This window comes from Dromaius novaehollandiae, chromosome 15 (genome assembly GCF_036370855.1).
Source record: "Dromaius novaehollandiae isolate bDroNov1 chromosome 15, bDroNov1.hap1, whole genome shotgun sequence".
Taxonomy (NCBI): Eukaryota; Metazoa; Chordata; class Aves; order Casuariiformes; family Dromaiidae; genus Dromaius; species Dromaius novaehollandiae.
In genome coordinates, this window is record NC_088112.1 from 13,194,431 (window position 1) to 13,218,074 (window position 23,644).

The following is a 23,644-nucleotide window of genomic DNA, read 5'->3' on the forward strand; positions in this document are numbered from 1 at the left end:
TTGCCATTACAGCTTGTTAAGATTCAGGGTTGACAGTAGATGGCAGGCTTGATCCAAGTCCATTCAAGTTTGATAGAATTGTAAGTGAAAAGCTATCAGTATTTCTTACTCATACAGAAGTAATCTGCATACCAGTAGTACAAAAGGAAAAAAGTAATTCTACAAATCTGAGGCAGTAGAAGAACCTTCACTAGTTTATCAAGAAAATAATGTTTAACATGAGTAGCCTAGTAACCAGAGCAACCAGTCAAACGTGCAACTTCCAAATTCCTTTTAATGAGAAAAAAGTCCAAAGAAGAATTCAACCTGTTTTGCTCCATTTAGAAATTCAGAGGAAAAGCAGTTTGCAAATAAATCCTCAAAAAAAAAAAAAAAAAAAACACCACTAAAAGCTTGTTAGACTACCTACAATAAAAATTAAGGATTTCAAAGATACTTTGACTACATTTTTCTGCTTGACAGTTTTTAATAGATTATAAGATTATGTATTAAAAAATACTTGATTTACAGCAATATTTCAGCACTATCAGTCAGTATATGGCAAAAATATTTAGCAGCAAGTTTTGCATTCCTGTATGAGATGCCCCTTTCTTTTCTTCACCAGTGAGTCAAATTATCACTTACTTGGCAATCTCTCCCATGAGTTGCCCTGAAGGTCCCCATGGATCATCATTGGTTGCTTCTCGAACCTTAGACTCTATTTCTGAATAATTCATAACCACATTGGTGCTGCAAAGGAAAAAAATTAACACACACAAAGATAAGCATCAAAACTGAGAAACACATGAAAACTTAATAATGACACTAGTGGGTACCTTAATGAGATACCTCTACAGGGTGGGAAAGAAAACACATTTAGTGCAGAAGTTACCCTGAGGACACAATACCACACATTTAAGTTATCTTTAAGAAGGTTTTACTATTCCATTAGTCTTCAAGAATACAGACGATAAACTAGGGATTAGAGTTAAGTCCAGTAAAAACTGCTTTTGGTCAAGTTAGGACCAAAACCGAGCCATTAGAGTCAAAGCTGCTGGCTTCCCTGATAAGATACCGGTTGCTTACAGGTTTGTACACTGAACAGTTATTTGCAAGAAGCTTTGTAACTCGGTCAGAAGCAGATACAAGGGTGGGGGTTTTTTTGACTCATAAGTGCTGCAACAAAAACGGAGGAGTATCAGTACCAAACAGGTGTTAGCAAAATTATGCTTACAGAAGACTGAAGCAAGGGAGATGAGATTCACTAGAAAGTATGTTTCCCAGCTTGAACTTATTTAATTACAGGAAAACAGAAAAAGAAGAAAAGCTACAGAACTCTGTATGCTGATTAAAGTGATGCAAATAGGAGGAGTTCAAGGACCTTCTACCAGAGTTCATAGAAAAATGTAACTTGGAAAGAGGAAGCACAATTTTTTCAGTATCAGATATGTCAAAATGTGATTTCTTAATGAACCTCTCAAATTGGTAACATTCAACTATAAACCTAGCCCCAACTAAAAACATCCAAATACATTTGCTAACAAGATGCCTTGCCCTAAAAGTTCAGGTGAGAGAGAGGGCCCAAAGCATTTGTCTGAACCTTCATTCATACCTGGAATGCTAGAAAACCAGATCTGTGGTTACAGAGTAATCTATCATCATGAAAATGGAATTCTAGTTCACATGTACTGCACAGTGAAATAGCCCACTATCGTAAGGAAACATCAATAAAAGGAAGCCTAGCAGCCTCTGTATTTTCTCTACATCCTTTGTAGTATATATGAAGCATTTACAAATTACTTGTTTACACCTATGCTATCAGAAATTACTTAATTTTTAAAGTACATCATACAACTGGTTTCAGAAGTTAAAACAACAACATCGCTGCAAAATGACTGTGGTCCACTTGTAAACCATCCTGTAAAGTCAAATGTAGAGTAAATCCAGTGATACCACACTGAGAAGGGTTTCAGTGCTTGAAACCCTCCTCCGAATGTGAAAAGACTAGAAGCACTTCAAAATGCTTTATAGTTATCCCTCTGTCCACGTAGGAGTTGGCACAAAGCGGTGTTCAAATGATATGCATTCAACTTTATTAGGCATAAGTATAGCAAATGCCTTGGAATGGGACATATTAAACAGCAAAAACAAAACAAGATCCCCTGAAGTCTGAAAGGGAACACAGAAGATAATTGTTAAAACAGAATAAAATTCCTGGACTTAATCTTGGATTCTCAGCATGAGAATTCCTGCTGTCAGATTCCGAAGCGTGATTTTTATTCAACTTTGTGTATAAAGAGAGTGTAAGCTACATGACTAAAAAAATTAATCAGCAAGCTAACAGAACCTATTACAAAAAAAAGCATGAAGGAACACAGCAGTAGGTACGAACAACAGCAGTTAAGGTTTTATAAATTAATTTACACTAAATGCACTTCAAACTTCTGTTTCTGACATTTTCTTTACTATGCATACAGGCGTAAACTTTACTTCCCACATGCATGGAACTTGGGGGGAAAAAAGTGACAGGCTTCGGCAGCCTTGCAGCTTTCCGCACACTAGCTCCCTTGTCCGAAGGGACAGGAAGCCGGCACGCTCAATGGAAAGGTTCTATTTGTTTTTAAAACCACTCCCCGGGCTCTTGTTTGAAAGACGGGGTGGGGGGGGGGTGAAATAAAGGAAATGCTTCATTTCTTAAGTAAAAACATTGAAGATTGGAAATTACAAAAAAAAAAAAGGTGCAAACATACTGCAAAAACACCAACATTCAGTATAGAGACTCGAAGTGCATGGCTAACACACCATTGGGGTTGAGAGGTGGAAATGGAAGGGAAACGAGGGAAATTAAGTAATGGCCCACTTATCTCCCCCCCCCCCCCCCCCACCAAAAGAGATGCAGTTAAACCCCACTAAGTAGGAAAACATGCTGTATTTATAAAGCCATCCTCCAGTAAAGTTATTGTTCTCAACAGCTACGAGAAGTCTCTTTACAAATGCCAAGATGAGATCTAATGGCACAAAGCATTCCAAAACAAAGTATCTTTAAGCCATATTTAATTCAGCAACAAATGTAAACTTCAAGAAAAAGAAAAACTTGTATAGTTTGGCATCATTCCAGGTCACTTAAAAATAACCATTTCTAAAAAGGTGGAAATATAGTTTTATTCTTCCTTTCCCATGTTTTCTATGGCCCTCATTCCATGCCCTACCCATGATTCCTGTGACCTTCGCAACAAAAAAGTAATTTACGTCCAGATGTGAAGGGAAAAAGTGACTAGTTTGATTGCCAAGACTTCCTGTGATTGATATAAATTTAATATCCGAGGACACTTTCAGACACCAGGGGGGGCTCTCTGATTAGTTTATACTGGGCAGCTTCCAGGGAATCGTGCTGGATTTCAGGGACGCAGCCTGCTTTGCAAACAAATGGACATACAACGGTTAAAACTGGCAGGAGGATTCCTAGCAGACAGTGTTTAAAACGCACTATTATCCAAGTCACACTTGGATTTACCCCAAATTGTGAATTTAAACCCTACATAATTGGAATCTTTCAACAGAAAGATTTGCAGACACTTATGACACGGACAAAGACACTGCAAACAAGGAGTGTATTTTGAAAGCTGTGCCCAAAATAAAGGCATAGCCAATAAATACAGGGTTGATATTAACATTAAACTGTCACATTCTTTTCTGTTCGCAATACATTTAATAGCCTATTCAAAATCATAGACTAATGTCAACAACCACTGATGAACCTTTTTACTCCTGATTATACTCTATAAAGTTATTTCTGTATTATTTCAATTATTATATATACACATATATTTAAAGCATTTCAGAAGAGCCAAGAGAGGGCACTATCACATCTCTGTGAAACACTAAGCAGCGGTGATGGCGAGGGAAATGGTGGGTTTTAACCTCTCCACGAGAGAGCATTCAACATTAAATGTTTACACCTACAATTTACAGCAACATTAAAAAGTTAGCTCAAGCGTGAGACTAACTTTCTCCACATGTGTAAAAAGACAGTAGTAAGGATAGGCCAGTAGACAATAGTTATAAATATCTGGTCATCTTTGGCCAGATCAGACAGTGATAAGACACTCTTCCTGTGTTTAAAACAAAAAAAGTTAAGTTTTGAATGCTTTTTATAAATTATATTAACATATTTTGAAATGGAATAGATGTACCATAGATAAAACACCCCCAAAATAGTACTTTGTCCCAAATCTTGTCTGCATTTTCAAAAAAAAAAAAAAACCCCCGAAAACACGCTTTCAAGGGATTCAACAGTTTGTAAGTAACTGCAAATTCCTTTAATAGTTACATTTTGAGATTTGTAAATTGAGATATAGCTGTCATCTGGATCCAGTTGCCACATCCTACAGTGTGCTAAAAAAACAAAAATACGAGGTGGGGGGCAAATATAAGCAGTGAGAGGAAGCATCATACGCAACTCAAATTGATAATTTGAAGTAAAACCAATGTTTAGTTGGTGTTAGGGAGGCTGAGCAGGCAAGGAAGAGGGAACAACGAGGTCTACAACTAGTCATACAAAACTAAGGGGAGCAGAGAAGCCAACATGGTCCATCCAAAAAATTTTGTACAGGTCCAAGGACCCACACTAGCTTTCAGGGATAAGAGGAGAAAAATCCTACAGGTCTGAGGCTGTCTTCCAAGCAGTAGCCTTTATCTGAGTGAAATATGGTTTGTGGATTGCCAACTCAAAAATAAAGGCTTACAGACTGCAGGACCACTTCACAGGGTGTCATACAAAAGGCATACCCTTACAGTGCCGCCCCCACCCCCCTGCCAGGGACACCGAACATGTGTCCATGCTGTGGGTTAAGAAATGGACTCCAGTAAGTGATAAATATATATGCAGGCAGCTTCTTACACATATGCTTGGTTTCAATGTACTCCACAACAAAGCTCGGATAGCTACATTTTGCCTATTCTGCTAGGGTTCCTCACATTACACAGCACTACATGAATCAAGCTATTAATGCTCGGAAGGACAGTACTAGTGAAGATAAGGTATACTATGCTCTCTGCAATGTATTGTCACCTCTTCAAAGTATTTTGTGATAAAATAGCCATAAAGCAAACACTGGAGAGTTTCTGGAGGCTGGAAGAAAAGAATTTCAATACCAAGAAAATAGAGTCATTGTGTATTTCCACTCCAAGTTTAAAACAAACAAAAAGACACACACCGCAAACAAGTCTCACACCTATAGTTTTTAAAATAATCACAACATTTTGAATTGAACATTTTGTTCCAGAGTGAACATTTCCCCCTGTTTGGGATCACAAGATGTTCTCTGCGGATTCATATGCTGTAACTGAAGTAGATTCAGTTATCTGTGAACAGCTTATCATCACTTATATATTACATAAATTATGACAAAAATATAACTATATTGCTTCTAGTAACAGCTTCAAACCAGAAATATTACAGCCAGTTTCACACAGAGTTGTGCCTGAACTAGTTATCCCACATCAGTCGCTGCTGGTTCCACAACAGAAAACTCTGGATCTCTCTGTATCATGTCCCTGGAACCAGGAACACTTTTGAACAGAACATGGAAACGTGAGGCTCTGAACATAGTGAGCAATGGAAATGGAAAAAACCCCACGACTGGGGACAAATTCAGGCCTGAAAAGTTACCAGCAGAGAATCAAACCCATTTTTTCAGCTCATCTCCATTCTAAAATTTTCCCCAAACCCTAAAATTAACTGCCAAATTAACAACAAAAACATCTTACAATCATGATTTATATACAGCTCCAGCAAACCTGCTAAAGAAAGAGGTGCGGAACAATTTTTGTGTTCATTAACTTGATTCAATGGTCTGGTTAGGAGCTTGGATGCAACATACACCACTGAGGAGAGTAAATAGCTCAATGCCCACAGTCTTCCCAAAATGACTTCATGCAGGTAGGTATCTCTGCCCCACGGTCCCCAGCATCTCTTATATTACCCAGCTTTGTCCATGGACAGTGGCATTTTACTCTTCCGCCACCCTGCCGATACATTCAGGTGAGTGAAATCAGAACTCAAAGCTCACTGCTGGATGTTGGGAACAACGTCCTTTTGAAGGTAGCATTGTTAAGATGAGCACATTCATCAGGTCAGGGAACAGATACCTACATCTCAACGTTTCAGACCCCTGAATGACATAAACTTAGCATTTCACATTCATTGCTCAAAGAGCAACAGTCTTAAACCTGCTGAAAAGTTTAAATAGCATTTGCACAAAAAAAGCCCTGCAGTAGAGAAAACAAGGGTTTTAGTTTTACTGTACACTTCAATCAGTTTGTGTGTCGCTTTGCAGGCTCTGCTTCTATGCAAGCAATGGTAGATGCGGCCGTGTGATAACAAAGTGAATTACTACTACTGATTGATTTTCATATAGATAAGAAACCTCAATATCAGAAATGCTGTGAGAAAAAGGTATTATTAAATATAATGAAAGAGTAAATAAATAAATATATCCATTCACTCAGAATGGAACTTATTTTAATATGAAGGAATCGGAAAGCCTAACAGCTCTTAGCCAATGTTTCTGCAAAAACTTAAAAGCCTTGAATATGCCCTGGGGCAAGAGTCAGACCACTCCATTAAAAGCACCATTAGGATTAGAGTTGCTATTGATGTGGGTGGCGTCACTGAGGACACAAGTACAATTCTGTACATTAGATCCACAGAAGATTTGTGAAATGCCACGTCCAATCTTGTGAAAACCAAAATAAACAGAAGTCACAGAAAGGGTACATTACAACAGTTTCTTTATAGCAATGATAAAGGTATTGGATTGGACAGAGTAAGTCTAATTAGAAACACTTCTTGAACCTCTGGGAAGCTGCCCACTGTGCTGAGGGACTGAGCAGCAGGAACAAGAAACCTGGTTACACAGTTAAATTTTTTTTTCAATGTATATTTCAAACCAATTACGATATCATGTATACATGGGACTCCTACATGCATAATATTATGCCTTTAACTATTACTCCAAGGACATCACTGGATTATGCACCTTCTGTTTTCCTTTTTTTAATTTTACAACTGGGAACACTAAAATACTAGAAGCTGAGATGAGAAACTTTCTACATTTTACCACCATTAACAGTTTGCAATGAGAGATCATTCTGCAAATACCTGTCTAAAGACTAAAAGCAGAAGAAAAAAAATATTCAGGCATTACCCACATGCATACCTTCCATACATATAGCTTGAATGTTAATGCCACTCAAATAACTACTAACACTAAAGCAAGTTTTTTAAAACAAAAGCAAAAACTTGTGATCAGTCTCTTGGAGGCGGAGCGGTCTGGATGAGCACGGGACAACAGAAGCACTGTTACCGTACAGCACTAGTGTACTATTAAAGTCTTGCAAGAAATAAAAATATTCTAGCTTTTAGTTATTTCAGATGCCAAAGCAAATATGACAATTTTATCTTTTAAGTAATTACTGTGTGTTTAGCAGCATTATCCTTTTAATAGGCACAGTCTCATATACTAATATTTTAATCTTGTTCTATCTGTAATTTTGTTAGCAGCTTCTTTATTTTTAGAAAGTCTTCTCTGCATCCTCTATGACTTCAGTACTGAGCAAAAGCAACAAAATGAGCTTTAAGTTTGGTCCATGACAGAATGTCATTGACTCAGGGGAAAAAATTCGTAACCTCACTTGTTGACATAGCAAAGGAGGATATTACGGTAACAGTCTCAAAGTCTACATGCACAAAGCCCAGTAAGAATACATTTAAACACCTCTACGCTATGCTTCAAGACTGAATAGATTGCTTTTTCCAATCAAAATAGGACAATGAATGACAGTATCTGAAAAATATATAGTAAAGAAATTCTTAAGTTTGCTTTGAGTCTAACTGAATAAGAAAAAAACATATGCCGCTGAGTCATTTATTCATTTTGTACACCTCCATGTAAACCTTAATAAGATTTTTACAGTGAGGTACATGCATAAGACCAGGAATACTTTTTCCACCCGGATGGATTGCTACCAGCATGGCAGTAGCTTCAAAGTAAGGCTCTGAACAAAGCCAGCACTAGCTTGTGTCCAGAGGCTGAGCTGAGGCTCTGCTTCTACAACTCAAGCACAGGCCTTCTCTTCCAGCAACTTCTTTCCTCCTAACTGTTGGGTTGTCTTGCAGCTGAGAAGCTGCTAGTCTTCCACCACAAGACTAGATGGCACCAACTAAGTATTGTTATCTGATACACAGTGCTTGTTTTATGCATACTATCCAAACAGAAGAGCAGCAATTTTTGGATTTCTCAAAACACACTTAAAAGGGGAGGGGAGAGCTATATAGCTTTGATTTTAGAAGTTTAGGATTGCAGCATCCATACATATTTTAAAAAAGAACAAACGAATGCACTACAAAATAACACTAGGAAAGTGAACATTCAACATTTGGACAGAAGGCAGATGCCAACAGCACTTTGGCAACAAGCAGCTATCTAACAGACCCCAGCCCACGTGCATACCTGCGTAAGATGAAGCCTTTGGAGGCGGGAAACATACCTTCCTCTCCATCATTCACACTGAGTCATGCATCTAAACTATTTTTAGTATCTACATTAAAAGGTTCTTGTACTGCAGGAGTGGAAATAGATGGAAAGCTTTCCGAAAAAAATCAAAAAAGTTCTGTTGATATTAAATGACCCATTCTTAAGCCTATGTCCAGAAGTTGCTTTCAACTACTGACAGCACAGAGTAAAATAAAAAAAAAAATACACAAGTCATTTGAGTACAGGATACTTCCAGGTGTGGAAAACTCCAATATCTATGAAGTTGTTGATTAGTTTCCAGAAACTGTTTTTTTGCCAACTAAAATATCATTTAATACTTATCCATCTGGGCATGAAATATTTTTACCAGAGCATCAAAAAAAATAAATAAATAAATAAATAATCAAGCGATCCCCATCCTCACAGCACTACCTCACAAACCTCTGGGGCCAGCACAGCATGCAAAAAACATCTCACAGAAAGTTGGATCATATCAAGTACATTTATTTCTGCTAGCATCATTTGCTTCAAACTCAGAGATTAAAGTTGATCACTGATCCAAACTCATGATTCAAGAAACTGAAGGGATCTAATATTTAAAACACAAACCCAGTTCCAAAAGACGCATCTCGGCACTCCACTTCATTGGCCTGCCCTGTTACTGCATGCCACTACCTCAGAGAGTTCAGTGCAGACTGATTCATGGATAGAGGACAGAGAAACACACCATTTAACCACCTGTTTTCCCAAACAGCATAATGACAAATCAGAAATGTACCTAATGTTACTGACAATTATACAGAAAAAGATACTAATCATCCACAAAATACAGTGCTGCTCTTCCCCTCAGTTAACTCCGATGTTAGATTTCAGCCAGCAACCGTTTGTCTTTGCTAGGTGAAGACAAACTAAAAAACAGGTAACAAATTTGGTTCATTTTCATTTTGCTCCTGTCAGTAATGTCACTTTTGTTATAAAACATGCAGCTTAGATTTAGAGCCTTATAGATGAAACATATGGATACCAAATATGAAGCCAGTAGCCCACATTCAGCTAAGAAACAGATGGGTACCCATCTGCTAAAATACCTCAGGTTACACAGAGGTAACAGCTCAACATTAACTGATAGTTGACCACTTGAAGTTACTTATTTTTAAAATCAGTGCTTGGAAGTATTACAAATAGGACACCAGATAATGTAGTACATAAATACTTGGTGTTATTATCGACCTTCTATGCAAGTTTCAATTGCATTTTTTCTTACCAATGATACCATCTTCATTACGGTACAATAGGATCCGAAATACATTTGCAGTTTTTCAAGTTAACAGTTTCATAATTTATGTGGCAGATGTGCAAGGCAAACTGCACAGAAAGAGATAAGCCAAGAAAAACATCCTGATGTCCACAAATGAATTACAACTTGTGGGAGGAAGGAACTATAAAGCTATTTCCTGTGCCGTACAACTTTTAATCACAAAAGAGTACCAAGTAAACAAGATAACCCAAAATCCACCACACACATGCACTTTCAGAAAAGGACAGTGACTTTAAGAATTAAATTATAGTCTGTTACAGCACTCAGAAGATCTGCTGTTTAGAAGTCACCATCACATGTGCTGAGGTCTCCCCTTTCAAAGTTCTTTCCCACCAGAAATCACCCAACTACGGTTTGCTATATTCCTAACATCTTCAATTGCCATGCTATAGCTGTAATAGTTTTTACAGATGTTGGGAACATGACGTGACCAATTATGTGGTAGGTTTAAAGTATACTTGGGGTAAGAACACTTTTTTCCATAGTGAAGAGTGGTTCCATCTATGACAGAACCTCTGTAGTGCTGCAAATACTTTCATATTGTTACAAAAAAACACATTACGTGGTTTACACCAACAGATACCTGGCTGATTTAAATATGCAAATATGTTAACAATTGTAGGGTGCCAATATTACGATGGCAAATAACTTTCCAAACACACTGAGGATTTTGCCAAGTTAATACTACCAATAAAGGTTTTTACCACTGCTACATACAGTTTTTCTTCATCTAAAACTTGTGTGTATTTATTTCCCCATTCTTAGCGGGATTTTTGGTTCCAAACACTCATACTCATGACATTCTTCAACTGGCATCCTTCATGCCCTAATGATTAGACTATCTTCACTTCAAATATACATTTCTGCAGCCCCAATTTTAGAGGCTTAATAGATGCTGTCAGTTTATTTACTATACTTCATATAAAAACACATAAAAGGTGACTTCACACTTTGTTTGCAATACTCTAGCAAGCAGAATTAATCAAAACGCTTCCATTCACTTTACATTGTAAAAACACTGCAATATTATTTCCATTGTTTTTCCACTACCTACCTAAACTGTAGTTGAAATTAGAGTACGACTACAGTTAAAATCATCCTTATGACAAATCAGGGTCATCTTAAACACAAACAACAATTTCACAAACAAATACAAACAGTTGCCTTTCAACAGTTCCTCTTTTCAGGGCATGATTTTGAGACTTTGGTGGAACAATTACATGTTAAAACAGTAACTCTGTTTTCCAATCAGGTGGAAAAACAAGGCTTTTATGGTCCTCTGTAAGATTTCTGTCTCCTCCTACTAGTGTGAACATGCACCTGGTTTATTAGATTTAAGTCACTGCTTAGTAGGCCCCATCCCTTTAGATTTACTTGTTCTCAGAGTTAGAGACAGTATGTTTAAACACTAGCATCTATATGATCAAAAAGTGGAACTACAGAACTTGAATAACTTTCTGTAATTGCAGAACTGAAGATACCATATGTATTTTTTAACCATATGGCTACCTTTATTTTTGCTCAATCCTCAGACTTATTCACCTTTGCTCATTATTTTATTCTGTAACAAACCAGCTGCCATTTATAAAAAGCATTTTAAAGTTAGCTGCATTTGTTTACAGAATTCAGTAAGATCTCGCTTCCTCCTTCGAGACTGAGCCATAATCACTAGATATTTTCCAAATGCTGCAGCCAATCAAATGTCTTTAGTCTGTACTTTTCTGAGCTACATACAACTTCAACAGTAACCTTCTCTGAAAATAGAAAGCTCTAGTTTCAAGTGTTCATAATGCCTTGCATAAGCTTCTTTCTGAAGAAAATACCTAATGCTACTTCCTTCTCTGTGCACACAAAGATACCACTTTCAAGCTCACACCTCAAAAGTGTTTCAAGCATGTACAGAAACCCTCAACAGACAAGAAGTCTGTACTCCCAGTCCGTGAGCTTTCAGGATTAGGGCACAGGTTTTTTTAATGCCAAGACAGAAATATCTACAAGAACAAAGTCTTATCTTCCTTTTAGGACGAGAAATAAAAGGGTAAAAATAATTATTTTCAGAGGACGCTCAAGTTGTAGTTACAGTCAACATTTATTTTTGAGGCAACACTAAGCTTTCAGGCTGCATAAAACTTTGACTCACTTGCATACTCTAGACTTCCTATTTTTGACCATAATGTATTCTGGAGCGATCTTGGGACAGATGAGGAAGAAGGGAAGAAAATCAGTAAGAGTAATATTCTCCCAGTAGCTAGCTATCACACCCCCAAACCTCCAGAATGTCTTAAGTACAGAGCTCATTACACAACCATTTTCCTCCTACTTTCAAAAAATCCTTACTCTCCAGAGTGTCAAAAAAATCTGTGCCATTACTGCTTTAAGATGACCTCATACAGATACAAAAACTCCTTTGAGAAGCCCCCTCAATTCCAAAACTTCTGCAACTCTGAGCTATTTGTAACTGTTTGCTCACTATTCATTTGAAATGTGTTCACTAAAAAATTCCTGCTAGGGTTTTCCAACACTATAAAGAGCATGTAATACTTCTATTAGTTTACAGTACCACAGCTGGTCAAGTAACAGTCTTCAAGCTATATATATGCTTGAGGAATATTAGCTGAATAGTTACAGATTTTACTCTGAAAAGCAGGAGAAACGGCCCGATATTACTTCACCTATGAATAGTGCAAAACTATTAGGTGTTGCTAATCAGATTGAATTCTAAATAATCCAAACTCTCCTTACTCAAAGTATTAAGTTTGTTTTGAATATCCATCAACTGACAATATTTGGTGCGGACAGAAGAAAGGAATGCATATGCAACAATGCAGAGCTTAATATTGCCAAAAAACACCCTCACAACATTAAAGGGACTATGCTTAATGATCCTTGTAGTTTCAGCTATCCCTTTGGTGCAGGCAGAGTACCATTAAAACACTGCCTGAATTCCAAATTTATTACAAATTAAGCATTATTTTAGACATAAGCTAGCTGTTCCATTAGGGAAGGTTGTTTAAACAAAGCAGATGCTAGAGCTTTTAACACAGACTTATTCTGTGCTACTGGGTAATCACTCTGGTGCTAATATATCAGAGGCACCCCCGTATTTTGCAATACGAACACCTCCTCTGCAACCATCTTGAGGGAAATAAACTTGAGTACAGATAACACCTCTAAGCCAAGTGTAAGCACCTGTTACAAGTCCTTCCCCAACCAGATCCACTGGCAAGGTACCGGTTAGCTTACCGGATCTGTCCCAAGTCCAGCCCTGAAAGCACTAGCTCTGTTCCCTCTGGCCTGTGTTAGGGCTCCAGTTCCTTTCAATGCCTCTCCCTACCGCTTTGGGCTGAGGCAACCAGGGAAATGGCACAGGAGTCAGAATCAGAGACCTGCATCCTCCCCACACATAAACCACACATGCCAAACACCCCTAAGTTTTACAGTGCAAGCTGCGCTCTAACCCAAGGACTCAGACCAGATTCAAAGGGGTCGCAGATTCCTTCTGCCTTTGACTACAGAGCTTTGACTCCGTACAGCTTCAAATGTCTTCCATGATGGAGCCAAGTGTTAGTGTCATATTACCTAAGTGTTAGGGAAACTGCAGTTTTCCCTACCACTAAGAAAACCTCTGAGTCTAGAAGTATGGTCTGAGCAGTGCGTGAAGCAACCAAAACCAAAAACCTGCAGCAGCTGTTTTAATACAGCCTTATGTCCAGGAAAACATTTGTAAGACAGAGGCAGATGCTGCACTAGACTTCTTGGAGTGGGAGAATGGAAGACGACAACAATTGACACAAACTTATCAAATTACAGGCTCATAACCAGTTTTTCCTTCATTTAACCAAGTGTCTTTCAGCAGAACTGCTACGTGGTAGATATTCAGTAGGACAGATACACTGGAAACTAATTTCTTCAATATTTGTGTTTGTCTAAAAACCCAAAACAAACATGTAATTTACTGATCTTATTTCTAGACAGTCTAGAATTAATTCTACAGTTCCTGCTGTTCGTACAACAAAAAAATAAAGCCGAAAACCTACAAAACAAGAAAGCTCCACACCACACACCCCAAAAGCCAAAACAAACAGGCACCCACCCCCTCAACTGCTCAGCATTCCTGATTTCAGGCCTTTTACCTGAAAATAACTTAATTTAAGGAAATTAGTGCTGATTGATCTCCCTACAGGGAGAGCACCAAGCACCTTCTCTTCTCAAACCCGGCTGCTTACAGTCCACTGCTCACTCACAACTAGAAACTGAATGCAAGAGCTGTTCCTTGGATTAGAGTGCTACATTAACTGCTATTCTCCCTAGCTGAAATACATCCGGGGCAGTGTTTTCTTTCACATCCAGTAATCAAAAATCAATCCAGAAAAGACCATTACACTTGTCAATTTTAGAATGATATGGTCTTTAAGGCTGCATTGAGTACCACTAGATCCAAAAGCCTTATTTCCTGACTCTGCTCCACACAACCATAAAAACGAACACAGCGAACATTCATTTGTGTTTCAGTATTTCCAAGAATATTTCACTTACCCTAGGAAGGAAGCTAAAGCTTCCCTTGCACCTCACCTTCCTAACAAGTGAGAACAAGAAAGTCCGCAGCTTAAAAATAACAGCAAAAATAAGACCTCAGAGTCTCCCAATGAGTATTTTATACTCACTTAACAAAAGCATGGCTGTTCAAAGGCAAACCAAACCTGCTCAGTATCCTAATCTCTGATATTGTCAGAAGAGGCTTAAAGAGTATTAAAAAAAAAAAAAATTGAGCTAATATGCAGTGATAATTTTGCAGCATATTCAGCCAGCCTCCAACAGTTTACAGCTAGCAGAGAATTCATGGAGTTTTTCCTGCTATGTCTTCACCTTTTTCAGTGCTGCTTCAGGGTCCAGCGGCCCTATAGGCTCTTTGGCACACTTCCTGCTCCCAATTTATTATGAACTAGGTGGCAGGCTTTTTGCAAGTCGTTCCTCAAACTCGCTCACCTGCCTCTCATTCATGATTTTACATGCGAAGTGCTGAGTTTGCAGTCATTTCCATTTTTCTCAACTGGACATAATTTCTGCTTTCTGAAATACTTGTTCTGGCTTTTAATTATTTCCTTAATCTTGCTCTTTAGCAATGCTGTCTACTTCTTTTTCATCAGTCTATTTGAAAAGCATTAACAGCTTTGCTATGAGCCACCAACATAATATTTTCGTAATCTCCATGTCGCTGCAAGTATTTCATTATTTTGAATGCTTTTTTAGAGCTTTTTTTCTTAAAAACAACATTCCTCATTTTTCTGAAACAAAGTTTTGAAACAACACACAAGCTTTTTTTTTTATTATTCTGTTACTCATGAACAAACTTTTAATCTAAATGTGTTATGTTCACTATTAGAGTGGCTCTGATGGTAATAATATGAACCAGAACCAACATACTGCTCAGGATCAAGTCAAGTCTTATTACTTTTGTCTTTTTCACTGTTTGATGAAGCAACTGCTGATCATCTAAATATTTAGTCTCAATATAATGCAATGATGTGATATTGTTTAACCTACATGGGGTAAATGAAGTCACTCACTGCTATCGTGTTTCCTGCCCACACTGTCTCTCTGCCAACCGCACTGGGTGGGAGGATATCAAGTGTTACAGTCCCTCTTCCTATTCTCTCTGCCCCCAAGCCTTTAGTCCTGAATTTTCAGTTCACAGAAACTCTTACTTATTCACAGTTTGCTTGTTAATTTGGTTAAAAGCAAAGCTGTTTCTCTTCAGCCTTGCCTGTATTATTTTGTACCTGGATATCTAGAGTCCCACTAACCACACTGTTTTAAAATGGGACACTTATAGCAGACCTAGTCAAAATTTTCTGACAAGAAAATAAGTTCACCCACCTTATTCTTCAGTCTTCTAAAATGTGTGTAGAAATACACATGCAGTCAGCTTAGATTTTCTATCTGCACCAGTTTAAATGGTATCCTCTAACTGTTCCTTGACTCCTTACAGTTTCCCCTCTTACCTCTCACTGGAGGATTCAGCGTTTTTGTGACTTGACACCACAAGGGTGTCTCAAGAAGATGAGAGGTTACAGTGACCAACAATTTGGTTCCATTTTGGCTTCAATAAACTCCTTCCTGAACAAGCGCCCTCATTTCACAGATCCAGATACATCTGAACCCCTCCTGCTTACAGCATTTTCTCAACCATATATTAAGGCATTTTTTCCCTGTTTGATCCTGCACACATCACTAGCATTACTTCTGAGACTACTATTTCTGCTTAAGTTCCTGTCTTTATCCTCCTGCCTAAGAGCTCAAGAACCTCACTCCTACACTTGCTGATGACACTGCTACTCACACAGACTGCAGTCAGTAGCTTTTCTCCAACATTTCCTAAAAGCCCATCCAACTACACTGTAAAGTCTGTCGTCTTCCTGCTCAACAGGCAAGCTGTTATTCTAGGTCTTTTCTGGCATATAAATAATGCGTTTGTGACTATAACTATATTGCTCACAGCTATAGCACACCCAAGATCTTTAACCCCGAGTCCTAGACCCAAGACAGGTTTTCATTGTAGACGCTTATCTTTTACAATAGGACCACTAGAATTATTTCTTTAAAAGCTTGAGGCCTTCCTCCCATGAAATTACATCAATTGGCATCTCCTGATCAAGTAAATTTAGTATAACCTTAATAAAGTTATGCAGATAACCAGCTCTGGCAATCAGTTTCCCCACTATTTCTTCTGTAACATCTTATTACATAGGATAAGCACATAACTATGCAACAGTGAATTTGGCAAGTACCTAACCTGGTCTTACAGCATCAGAAAACTCAATTCAGTGGCGTGGTCCCAGACTTAGAAGTTCCATGGACAGATTACAGTGCAAGCCACCAAAAATGTACTTTTTCAGTTATGTCAGTAGAGATACAACACTGACATATGCATTATGTTGGGAAGGTGGGCTATAACAGTAAGGGAGACTTTCTTTCCTTTCATATGAATGCCATCAGTAAGATTTGAAAAAGGACCATTTCACCAATTATTTAGGAGTGTGATTCTTTTCAGCCAAATCACAATAGTTCAATTGATACAGAAGTTATAGATGAAGCTCAAGGCACATGAAACAATAATGAAATATTACAGAAGGGTTGCACAATGCACTTTGTCATTCCCAGTGTCAGTCATCCACTGGCAGAAACACTGAAGTGTTTTTTCCTAAAAACTGAGTTTTAAGAAATACAAATCTGTCGTATCTTCTCATTTTACTTTACTCTAACTTATTCTCACTGATCTTTATTTTAGTATGTTCTATAAAGACAGCCCTCAAGATTCTTGGAAGAGTTGAATGAGGTTTTATTATTTACTCTGACTTCTAAGATTATTATTCAGATACAGTGTTTTAGTCCAAATTGCCATTTGTGTCTGATTTCAGGTTCTTCTTTAGAAAATTACAAAATAGGACTCTAGAACCACACCAGAAAAATTGCTACAAGCAACAAAAGAAAATCTGCATCAGGAAAGCAAACATCACTGCTCCAGGCATATATTTGGCGGGGGGGGGAAGAATACTTCCACCCAATTTAAATATACTCAAATATAGTCACTAGAAATGACACAACTACTTAATTTTCAGCTTATTATATTACAGCCACTAAATTAACCAAAAGTGGTAAAAAAAATCTAATCTCTTCCTGTTTCAGATTATTCATCCTTTAATGAACTGAATACTAGCGTTGCTTTCCTGCTACAAGTATATCTAATTAAGCATAAAAAAGTCACCATAATCCTAAAATACCTATTTTCCTTTGTCATTAAACTTCCCATGAAGGCAGGTTGCAACTTAGAAATCCTTCTGTTATTGTGGTAAGCAGCTGGACAAAGTAACTCTACCTATAAGAAAACATTGGCTCATAGTTAATGGCTGAGTGTCATCTACAGTAAATCACAGGGAAGCAATGGGCACAAGCAGTAAGAACACACCATTCAAAGTAAGTGAAGCATCAAGATACCAGCATTATGATATTAATATTCAGTATTTTATTAAAATTCTTAGATTAGTACCTTGCATTAAATAAAAGGGGTAGCCTGGCAAACAAAAACCTGCAAGTTCACAAAAATGCATTTAAAGTGTCTGGCACATCACATACAAATTAACTTTCAAAATGCAAGCAATGTTTATTTGCAAACAATAACGATGTTCCCTCTCCTTTCATGGGTATTGTTTGTTAAACTGGTTCCTCCAGGAGATCAAGTAACTCTTCTGTCCTAGAAGGTAACAAGAGCTGTTTTCCTTTTCCTGGGAGCCCCAGCTTCCATCCACGTACAGATGATAACTTCAAATTAAACCACGAATTTACGACAAACCATTTTCAGTATGATTCAATACAGTAACGATTATTTTTCACTGATTAATGGTAAGATTACTAGATTTTTACAGTCTAATGTCTGTAACTGTAGAAATAAATTACAGCTATTTTGCACATAAACAAAGAACTGAGGCTGACAGTTTAAAGGCTAAGAGAACCTACTTTCCAATTACAATTCTATCAACACTAAAGTTGTTTCAAGCAATTCAATAATCTCTTTGGTGACACAGAAAGATAAACTGTCATGTTATAAGTTAACTCACTTAGACACTAAACACCTTTGAACTGAAAGCTTTTTTCTCTCTTTCCATGATCATATGGAAGAATAATTAAATTAAATAATCATCATAAGGAGGAATTACTAAAGATGACAGCAATCATTAAGAAATCAACTCTTAACAGTAATAAGATACCAAGAATGAAACTGACTTTTCAGAAATAGGCATCCACTCACATCAACTCCAAAAAATTACCAAAGGTTATCAAAAGCTTTTTTCCTTTCTTTAAATTCAAAATGGACTTGGAGAAACCCTCAACTAAATGGTTTTACAGAACACAGCTTCCAATGATCACAGAGATGTATCTGTTTATCAAATACAGTTATGTTGTGAGAGGAAACACTGAATATCTACTGTATATAGATGCTTCTAGATAGCTGGGGGGGAAGGAGGGAAGAACCACCAACAAAAGCATATTATTGTTGAGTCGGGATGGAGCAGAGAAAAAACAACATACTTAACTCCCAATGGGTCTCATTATTTTTACAACAGATTAAAAACACATATGCAGGTCAGTCTCATTAAACAAACTGGATATACATTAATATTTCTAATTGTATCCCAAATGAGCCAGTTAATATCTATTAAGCATGCAGTCAGTATTTAACTGGTTAGGATGATATGAGACTATTTGATGAAGGGAAGGGGGATTATGACAGTTTCCACGCAATTTCCTTAAAACACAGAAACATGCACTAGAGATGCTGGTGTTGTCACATTAGTTTGATTTTTATTTGTAAACCAACCACACCCAGAAAGATTTATTTAAAATTAACAGTCTACATAGAATACCACTTTTACCACTCTGAAATATATGCCCCCAGTATTTCCAATATCATTAGCTACTCTGCTCCCTGCAGAGTAACTACAGTTCTGCATAGCTGTTTCACCCTGAGACTATTTTCAACCTGAAAGATTTAAAGTAGGACCATGCCAGACACACAATTATGTATTTCAGTTTATCTTTTCCTCACAAATTAGGGATTTAAGCGTGAAACCAGAATGTGCAGCTTTGAACACACAGCAATGATATGAATATGGGAAGGTTAGCTCATGAGCCTGAAGTAGAGTGATATACAAGAGAGGAACAACTTTGAGAAATTTAAATTTAGAATTTAAATCTGATTTTTTAGAGCAGTTTTGCAGGTAACAAACCATTAACGGCAGAGTTTCAAAACTGACTTAAAGATACCAAGAACTGCACTATCATCAAAAAAATGTTCCCAGCCAATCTTCCTATCTTATCCCCTATCAGCACAAGCACTTGCAGCTCCATAAGCAGCTGCTTATGCAGCACTGTGCTGATCCCTTTGTAAACTAACCCTACAAAATAAAAGGATGTTTTTTAGCTGTATCAGCAAGCTAGCACAAGCAAATACTGAACTACACAACAGAAGCACAAGGAAGGCAATAGCACAGAATGGTCAGGTATCAAAGTGGGACAGACTTTTTCAGTGGCAGAATAACCTTAGAGCTCTTTCACCTGCTTGTGAAACCACATCCTAAAGGTGTCGTTCAAGCACTAAACCTGTCCCTGCCCTCCCTTGCCCTCAGCCACTTATTCTTACCCAAATACCATTCCTTCCTTTATGCCAGTAAAAATATTTGTGTGACCATGGAATCAACTATACCAGGGAACTGATCCAGCTAAGAACTAAATTGGCAAAAACAACTGGTTAGTCTGAGGGAGATATTCTCTGATCAAGCAGAAAGTATGCTAGTGCCAGCCAAAGGGAGGCAGTGGAAATGTGTGGCCTGTGGCAGAAGGAAGACTGTGAAATCTCTTTCAGTATCAGCCTACGCTTACATTGACTGTGAAATCGTAACCTGAGATTTCATAGCTCAGGCAGTGTTTTCATATTTGCAACAGTGCTGCTGAGGCAGTTTGAGACTTCAGGGCAACCAAGAGGGGAGACTCAGACATGTGTTCTTATGTCCACCAGCTAGACAGCTGAAGCTGTCTCTCTCCTCTCCCTCTCCTCCCACCTCAACACTGTTCCCTCAGTTGCACCACGTGCAGCTGCACGGTAAACCTGACTAGAGAACTAATCTGACTTAGAAACAAAAAACCTTCCTACATCCTGGGATGTTCCTCTAACCAGTTCACTGCATGGCAACCCAAACTGCCATACTTCATAGCAAAAGATGCAGGAATAAATAAATATTGAGTATTTAATCTAATATCATTATCAAAAAAATGCTCAAAGAACCACAGCCTAAACAGCTTTCTGGAAACAGTGAACTAACAACTTTTTAATGGTTTCATATGATCCTATTTGCACAAACACTTGCATCTTAGAAAATATGTACCCAAGCTAGAGTTGGATCTTACTTTTCAGAGAGGCAAAATAGGGGGACTGTTTCTTCAAGAAAGAGTTATGCTGTTCTCTTTAGAAAGACTACAGAGCATCCTTAATCCTTAAAATAAAACTTCTATACTGCAGCTGTTTATTCCTAATGGAGTGGGTAAATAAGGCTCACGCTCCAAGCTGAAGACCACAACAGCTATCAATCTCTGTCTATAACTGGGTCTGTACTTGACCTACGCCAGGAAGATGAGGCCAACTACAAGGAGCTAGAGAAAAATCAACTACAAAACTGAATACATTACTCACTTGGTACGTTTGCTACTAATTTAGTCTTTCCTTTTTTTGCCCTGTATTAGTTTTGGATTATGAATAAAAAATAGTGAAGTAAGCATGTAAACAAAAAAAGTCTGTAAAACAGTGAACTTTAAACAGATTTATTCTATGTACATCTTTGGTTTAGAAAAAAGGCAACTAAAGGGAGTAGTTGCCCTACTTTTTCCAAAGTCACTCATTTAAGTCAAGGATTCTCAGGATTTTCTGTCTTAATATTAGCTCAGAACACATACTGGTAGTTTGGAAGTTGAGGTTTTACATCAACAGCACTCAAGCAAAGTATTTGGAACATACAGAGAATAACCAGTTGCTTTAAGTATGCTATAAAAGTCATAGGGTTTCCCAGCTTGAAATGGAACTTGTTGTACTACAGTCTGTGGACAGACTGTGTCCCAAACTTAAGAATAAAAGGAGAGAAGCCCAAAATGAAGCATATAACTTTTCTAAGGAACACCACATTTGTATACTCTAAACCTACCGTCATACAAGGCATAAAGCTTCATTCATTCTCCAATATCTAGTATTTCTGTTGTTACAAAAGCTAAGCACTTTCAGGTAAATATGGAAATTTAGTTAAAACCTTAAATGGAGGCATAAATGAAATTCAAGAATCAGATTATAATGTCAAAGATTGCATTTTATGACCACCATTGTAATGCTTACAGTTGCATCTTCAAACAGGCAATTCTGATTAGAGAAGACAGCAGTGTATTTCACAATGTTTTGGAAGTAATTATATCCAGGGTAAGAAATAATCTAGTATTTTCTAAAACACTGTAACTGGCAACACAACCAAGAGAAATTAGCAGAGATCTGTGAGTTGAACTCTTTGACCCTCTTGACCACAGTTGCACACAGTGGTGTACGTACGGCTCTTATCTTTGGCCAACTTCACTTATCAAGCCGAAGTCTAGCTTTATTTCTGGCAAGGTCATGCAAAACTTTAAAATACTTCTAAAATACTTCAAATACACAAATGTTCCAAGATACACACCATTTAGCTTCTCTGAAAATGCATGTGACCAATGCCTTAACTAGCATTATTTAACATATACTAATTATTGTTACTTTCTATAGTGTGTGAAAGGGCAACAATCATTTGAAAGAGCTCAAACAAAAGCACCACTTCAAGGAGTTGGCTGATGAAGTCTGTATTTGGTCACAATGCAAACTCTTGATATATACTTCGGCTTGTACTATTTGCTTACTTTGAATATTCAGCCAGCGACGTAATCAAACAGGAGAATGGTGTATATATGCATATGAGATAACAGAGCATTAAACTACAATTATTTTTATTCGTTCTTAAAGAAACAGAGTAACTCTTTTCAAAAGTCTTTAAATGAAGCAGGAATGTCCTAAGAAATAAGGGCTACGGCAGTGGCTTGGTAGATAGAGCTATCCACTACTGCAGAGCCAATTGGTATGTTCAAATAGCCTCCCTCTGCATTCCCAAGAGTATTGCTTCTCTCAGACTGCCTGATAACTGAGCAGAGGACAAGTCCTTAAAGGACTGGAGATAATAATGATGACCTTGCTTGTAATAATGATACAAAATGCTGTTGTTAGAGCAGTTATCAGCAGGACATCTCTTAAGCAGCAATAGCAGGATAACTCATGCAGTGAGGGTTAACTGTCCCTTACATAAAACGACAAAAGTGCTTACTGCTCTAAAGATCTTGCTTATGCAAACCAAAATAAATCTTCAATATAAAGAAAACTAAATGATCCTGGAACAGAAGCAAGTGAGTTTACAGTAAGGTCAGATAGCAATGGACTAGTATTAGACAGTTATTTACCCTTTTGCTGGATACACCATATGAGAGATCATTTACCATAATACCTGTTATTACTAAGTCAAAACATATGATACTTTTGGTCCCTGGACCAAAAGAAAATTGCCTGTAAGCAAGAACAATTACAAGCACATTGGGAAGGAAAAAAAAAGAAAGTAGCTGGGCAAGACAATTTAAAACTCCCAGCTGAGTAATAAGTAGGATCCCACTTCCATATTGGTCAAACATAAGCATACTACAGGCAATAAGCAACTGAAAGTTAAATGTAAGCCACGTAATTGTAGGGTAAATTACTGGTATGCATTTACCATATTAATAAATACAATGCAGATATAACATGAGCTACCAGACAACAGCATGAGAGCGGGAGCTAGCAAATCCAGAGTTTTAATCTTTACCAGCTCATTGTAACTTGGTTCACTTGACAATTTTCTTTTTATTTTCCTCATCTGTGAAGTAGGGGTAATCCAGAAACCTCTACTCCTCAGCAAAAGTGCAAGGATTAGCTTGCTTGCTACGCTTTAGACTATTACTGCTAGAATCTGCAATAACTATCCAAAGCAGTAATTCACTCTATTTTGCCAATAATTTACCCTTCTCTTTACAGTGCTTCTAATGGTATGAGCTAAGGAAAACACACTGTTAACTAAAAGAACTTCTCTTTTAGCCTGCTGTATTGGAGCTGATGATAGCAGCTCCAGTCCTTCATTTTCACTTGCATTAAAATAATTCCTCCTTGCAT

General features: G+C 37.6%; 1 protein-coding gene across 1 annotated transcript in view; it reads right to left on the reverse strand.

Moving 5' to 3' along the window:
* CLINT1 (clathrin interactor 1) overlaps positions 1 to 23,644 on the reverse strand; it is a 54,314-nt gene that overhangs the window by 25,181 nt on the left and 5,489 nt on the right. Inside the window, exon 2 of the mRNA XM_026118602.2 lies at positions 625 to 729. Within this exon, the coding sequence (XP_025974387.1) occupies positions 625 to 729 (105 nt within the window). The remainder of the gene's footprint in view (positions 1 to 624; positions 730 to 23,644) is intronic.